We start from the raw sequence: 6,000 nt of genomic DNA, 5'->3' as shown, positions 1-6,000 counted from the left end.
GAAACGTTGGGCCATGGAGGTGCACAGGAGATGGTGCTTTTGCACATGTCTTTGTCCAGAAGAGTGCAGTGCCCTTGCACGTGGGCTATGCAACAGGGGCTGGCCCTTGACAGTGAACTGCTTTAGGGATTGAGTGTAAGCCAGCATTACCCTTTCGACAGGGTTTCTGGGGTCCTAACCCTACAAGACCCGACTTCTTATGTATCAATATTTTGTAAGATTCCTTGGTTAGATACAAGAGGGTGAGTATGTTAGAGGTGTCAGGAGATGGCAAATGCTGGCACTGGGTTACTGGGTCTGCTCGACGCAGTCTGTGGTGGGCTGACTCTCCTGTCCTCTCACCAGTCTCCAGAATGCAGCGGATTATTTTTCTTGCCTTCTACGCAGATGTAGGAGTCATGAATTAATTATTGCCAGTCTGCCTTTATTGTGGATAAAGTAATGGATGATTTATTGTCAGCCTGCCTTTATTGTGGATAAATGAAAGAAATGATTGAGCTCTTTTACGAGGTGTGATAAGTTGCAAAAAATAGGAGCGATACCCAGGGTGCTTGTTTTCACAGCTTTGCCTGAGGAAAAGCTAACATTGTAAGAATAAGATATGGTTTGCCTTGGGTTAGTTTAAAAAAGTGGGAATTATGGATGGTTTTGTGGATATAAGGCGGGGAGAGATAGTATAGAAAGCAAAGTAATCCTTGCTGTTTGTGGAAAGCATGTCACTTAAGCACTGCTCTCTCTAGAAAGTTGGTAGATTTATCTTCCTGAGCTAACAGACCTCCTGCTGTTTAATTAACATTGTGTTTGGTTCTTGTTGGCTTTTTGTATTAAATGGGACTGCTGAAGGACTTGGCCAGATGAAAGCCGGGCAGAGAAGAGAGGCGGCTGCCTGTGGGCTGCGGGCAGGGCTGGGGCAAAGGGCTGCCTGCAGCCCCCTGGCTCCAGAAATAGGCAGAGTGTGTAGGTGGGGGAGAGAGAGAAATTCTTTGGGGGCTCAAAAATGCACATTCCTTATGAGGAGAGAGAAGCTACCCTGCCTGGAGCTTTGTAATTTATTCACATGTTTATTTTAATCGTGAATTTTGGAAGCTGTTCAAGGGATCAGAGTCTTAGAATAGGTCCCATAGAAAATGGATTAGGGACTGGATAACACAGTTCCAGATGTGGGATGCACTTATTTAGTGCACTGCTAAATCCAGTTATGACATGGACAGGAGGTCTACATTCAAACTGCACATGTAACACCTTGAAAAGAAAGGTAGCGCCTGTGCATGTGTGTGCGCACACGTGTAACATGTTTGTTTTGTAAAATGCTAGCCTAAATTTACTCCTGCTGGCTTTGATGATTTATAGAAGTAATGGGTACTAAAAAGTCAATTGTTAACAGGTAAAATGTGTATTACCACTGCTGTATTTGGAGGGGAAAAAGGTTTCTTAGCAGTTCTGAGGAGGAATTGTATTTCTTCATAAATAAGGGAGTCCTTTTTTCATGGAACTACATCAAAATTCAGTTCGGTGAAATAGCTTTTCAATTACATTCCAGGCAAAGACAGGATTTATAATAATGGGGTTTGTATGAGGCTTTTACCTTTGGCATTGTGTAGGCTCTGTAGCTTTGACCCAGCGAAATGCCCGCGCCCTCACGGATGGTGCTGTTCTGCACCTCTCCAATGGGCAAGGGAGCGCTGTGTGTTTCCAGGGGGAGCAGAGACCAAACCGCCACTGATGCCACTGTGTTGTCCCTGCAGTGACTTCGATGCTCTGAATGAAGAGGACGTTGTCAAAAACAACCAGCTGGCGTTCGACGTTGCTGAGCAGGAGTTTGGGATCCCCCCTGTGACCACGGGGAAGGAGGTGGGGTCGGCCGGGGAGCCCGACAAGCTCAGCATGGTTATGTACCTCTCCAAGTTTTACGAACTGTTCAGGGGCACACCTCTGCAGGCAGTAGGTAAGCCAAACCTGGGCTGCTTCTAATTCTTGCAGGTTTGGGGGGTGGAAACACTTCATCCAGGCTGCTTACGAGCACCGCTCTTGAGCCAAGAGTCCTTTCCCAGCAGAGCCGTTCTGGCATCCAAGCGTGCCTGCTTCTGTCTGCAGTGGTTACCTTGTGCTTAAAAAAGGAAAGAGGGAAAAACTTGATTGGAGACCAGGGTTTTGTGAGTCCTTGGTGGTTCCAGGGAACGGGAACAGGTGGCTAACTGCAGCTTGACATCATGAAGTTAATGTATCAGGTTGTCAGAGTGATTCTCTGGTGAGGATGACTGCATGTGGCATGTCCATTCCTGGGTGTTTCTCTTCCTTCTTTTAAAAGTCACTCTACACCATATGTATTTACTTTGTTTGCCTGGATTTCTTACATATAATTGCTACTAGCACTTAGCCAGAAAGTTCTGGCTTAATCAAAGTATTTAAAAAAGAATCTGAATAAATATCCTAAACAATTGGTTTTTGAACAGATGCTGGTGACAAGCAAAATGGAGAAAATAATGATCTTTGTTCATCAAAATCATCGAACTTCATCTTTAACAATTACATCAATTTAACTTTGCCAAGAAAACGAGTACCAAAGGTAAGTTGTGAAGGAAGACTTGCCCTATAAATGCTTCTCTTTTAAAAAGATGAAAATAAGCCGTCAGACTCAGAAATAAGGTTTATATATATATATCCTACTGTTAAAAGACCTGTAGAAGGAGATTTTTTGAGCATAGTAAAATAAGATTTTATGGTAAATAAAGCTAACACATGCATCCACACTCAATCATTGTGATGTTTGTAATGATAAAACTGAAGCATTGCCAGTGTCAGTTGCGGAAACATTAATAATAGTCCCAGTTAGGCGTTCTCTGTAAATGCAGAATTTCAAATCCCAAGGAGAATTTGGGTGTACTTGGAAATAATTCATATCCATTGTCCGTGTCAATCTTCTTCAGTAGGTAAAAGTGAGGGGGGAGAATGTTTTACTTGGTGTGTTTATAAGGTGCCATTTTCAACTTGAAATATTTGAGATCCTGGCTCCGTTGTCTGTATAGTCTGGTATTTTTGGAGATTTTTCAAAAGGTGTTTTTAGGAGGTTTTGTGCACTGCTCGATGCTGTTTTATATTTTTGTTGGGGGCTTTGGCTTTTTTTGGTTTTTTTTTTGTTTTTTTGAGACAGGAAAGTCTGGAATTTTTCTGGTCTATTTCTGCCTTTAAGAAAAAATAGTACTGTAGTTCTGTATTCCTAGAGTTAAATATACAGCTATAATATTATATATCAGTTCAAATAATCACTGGTATGCTAGAATGCTTGTTGATTGGGTGGCCATGCTGGTTTTTAACTAAAGCAGTGATTTGAACAGTTTGTGGATGCTGCCAAGGTTCTGGAGGGAAGCTTTCAAACCTTTATAGTTATATAAAGTCTGCAATGATGACAAACAGTCGGTAAGTTGACTAACGTGACTCTGAGATAATGATCTTTTAGTCATAGCCATGTATTTTTTTCTCTTGGTCACTTATTAATGAAAACTTATTGACATGCCCCTTTTATGTCCCTGTGTAAAACTCATTCATGCCCATACATGTTGCAATTAGAGACTCCAGGGCCTGGAAGGGGTATGGAGACCTGAGTTAATACCGTCTGACATAGGACTGTGCGCAGTGAGAATATTGTCTATGTCTTTCTGAATGGATTATAACTTCAAAAGTTTTACATAATTTAATTTAAAGGTTACTCTGATGAAATTGTTCAGTAATAAACTGTTTCGCCTAGTGCCTCTTCATTAAATTGGTCCTCTTTGGAAAGGAGACCTTGAGGAGGGGCTTTGCTTTCACAGCCAAGCCTACCTTCGTTCCAACTTCAGTTCAGATGAGGAGTTTCTACACAGCCTGGCTTAGAGGCAGCAGTGTCTCAAGTCCAGCTGTTGCAGATTAACCAGCACAAGTTAAACAGCAGCATGACTCCTCCACCAAAATGAATTAACTTCTGCATTTTCTGGAACTCAGCTTAAGGCAAAACTGTTTCAGGTTTTGAGCTTCCTGGGCTAGCCAGAAACTGTATCTTGACTATGGATTCTCAAGAGTATGATTCTGTGTTTCTCAAGTTCTTTCGTTGTGGGGTTTTTTTTTGCTTATTTGTTTTTTGTTTTTTTTTAAACAGACGTCCTTAATACTTAACTGTATTGTTTCATTTACACCTGTGCAGAGACTCTTAAGTTTTACCTGCAAAAGCACAGATTTGCTTCTTCTGGAATTCAGTGTCTTTAATAAAAGTTCAAGTGTACATGTATGTACTGTATTTCTCAGTATTTTAATATATTGCTTTAAAAATATGTTTCTATCTTTTCTTCTCTGTTTTGGTAGAATTTTTTTTTTTTTTTTACACTGAAGAATTACTCCAGAATTTCCAGATATTTCCTAGACTGACTTACATCTTGAATATTTTCCATCCACAAGTACATCTTCAAAACCTGTGGACAGTCAATTGCCCAGTAGCCTCGTATATCCTTGTTAGGAAATAACTTTTTCCCTGCTACCCACATATACACAAAACCAAGTGACATGTTTCCCAGCTAACCAAGCACAGAGAAACCAAATAGGCAAAAAAAAATTCATTTTTTTCAAGTGACTTCTTTAGAGGAAAAACCTTTTTCACGACCACAATGTTGTTGTTTTTCCATGACTTACTTGCAGAAGCAAATAGATTTTTAGTAGTGGGGAGAGCTTTCCATTACTAAGTCATACAATCCTCTGACTAACCTCACGTCATGAAATAAACCTTCTGTCATAACAGGAGGGATATTTCTTGGCACTGCATGAAAGCATGAGGTGATTTGCTTGACGGGCCCCTTTGGTTTCACGCTAGAGGAGCTCGTTTGAAAGGAAAGTGGAATCGATATTTTCCAAATCAGCTTGGGGAGCGGGACTGTCAATTATTTCGTATGAGGCTTTGCAGCCCTGTCATGGATGGGGCATGGAACTTGGCAAGAAACACCATGCTTGGGTTAGGATGGAGCCTTGTGAGTGCCATAACTGTGTGAGACTAGCTGGGACATGAAGTTCTTAGGAAAGCAACGAGTTAAGAGTTTGGCCGTGGCTTCAATTTTATGGTTCTTTCCCTGCAAAAAGTGGTGCTGAGCGTTATCCAGGCATGGCAGTAGAAGAGTCAAAAACCAGCGGGGGTAACAGAGTGTCACTTGCTGAACTTTCCATACCATCTAGTTTGTCCTTTCGTTTGGCTGGAAGAGGGATCCTTATCTGGGTGGAGGTTGTGGGAGACGTCGAAGCAGGGGCCCGGAGCTGGTGCGGCAGTAGCTGTTCTGGCAGCGCGTGCTGCGCTGGATAATGTTTTCCATTCTCCTACGAATGTCAGCCAGGCTGGAGAGGAACTGAGATTTCCTGTGCTCCAGACTAGTAAGTGGATGGGGGTGTTTACACAATGAAGGACGCAATCCTTTTTCTCGTAGTTTTGTTAGGCAATTAAATTGCTTTGTCTTTCACGTCTTTGTAAATAGGTTAATGAAAGTCTTTTATGTAAGAATTTTGAAAGGTAACATCTTGTTTGCTTCATTCACTTAGGCAAATTCTGCTTTTATGTGGCACGCATTACTATGCAGAATACATTGTGCTGTTAAGTTGTTCACTCTTCCTTAGTAGGCTAATGATTATAGGTAGTGTACAGCTAGCTTACTGAGAGCTGGTGCTTGGAAGACAATGTACCAAAACACACAAAGTAATACAAATATTGTCATCTGATTCCTTTGGTGCTTGCCCAGAAGTTGTTTGGGATTACTTCTATTCACTGCATAATGGTTTATTATAAATAGTGTATGTGTAAAAAGGAAGAATGTATGCTTTGATCTTTCTTTCTTTATTCTTTTTTTAAGTTGGCTGAGCAATCACTAAGTTACAGCGTGGGCAAATGCAAATAAGTGGAATGTAGTTTATTTTTCATAAAATATAACCAAACATCAAACAAAAAAACTCCTCCATTGTACCAATTCTTCAAGACTGAATTTAATAAGATCT

At 41.1% G+C, this 6,000-nt stretch overlaps 1 protein-coding gene across 1 annotated transcript in view; it reads left to right on the top strand.

Annotated features, from left to right (window-relative positions):
* MICAL2 (microtubule associated monooxygenase, calponin and LIM domain containing 2) overlaps positions 1 to 6,000 on the top strand; it is a 56,758-nt gene that overhangs the window by 29,005 nt on the left and 21,753 nt on the right. Inside the window, exons 12-13 of the mRNA XM_010086494.1 lie at positions 1,746 to 1,945; positions 2,454 to 2,566. Coding sequence (XP_010084796.1) covers positions 1,746 to 1,945; positions 2,454 to 2,566 — 313 coding nt within the window. The remainder of the gene's footprint in view (positions 1 to 1,745; positions 1,946 to 2,453; positions 2,567 to 6,000) is intronic.

This window comes from Pterocles gutturalis, unplaced genomic scaffold (genome assembly GCF_000699245.1).
Source record: "Pterocles gutturalis isolate BGI_N339 unplaced genomic scaffold, ASM69924v1 scaffold6851, whole genome shotgun sequence".
Taxonomy (NCBI): Eukaryota; Metazoa; Chordata; class Aves; order Pterocliformes; family Pteroclidae; genus Pterocles; species Pterocles gutturalis.
This window is presented reverse-complemented; position numbering and strand designations above follow the sequence as displayed.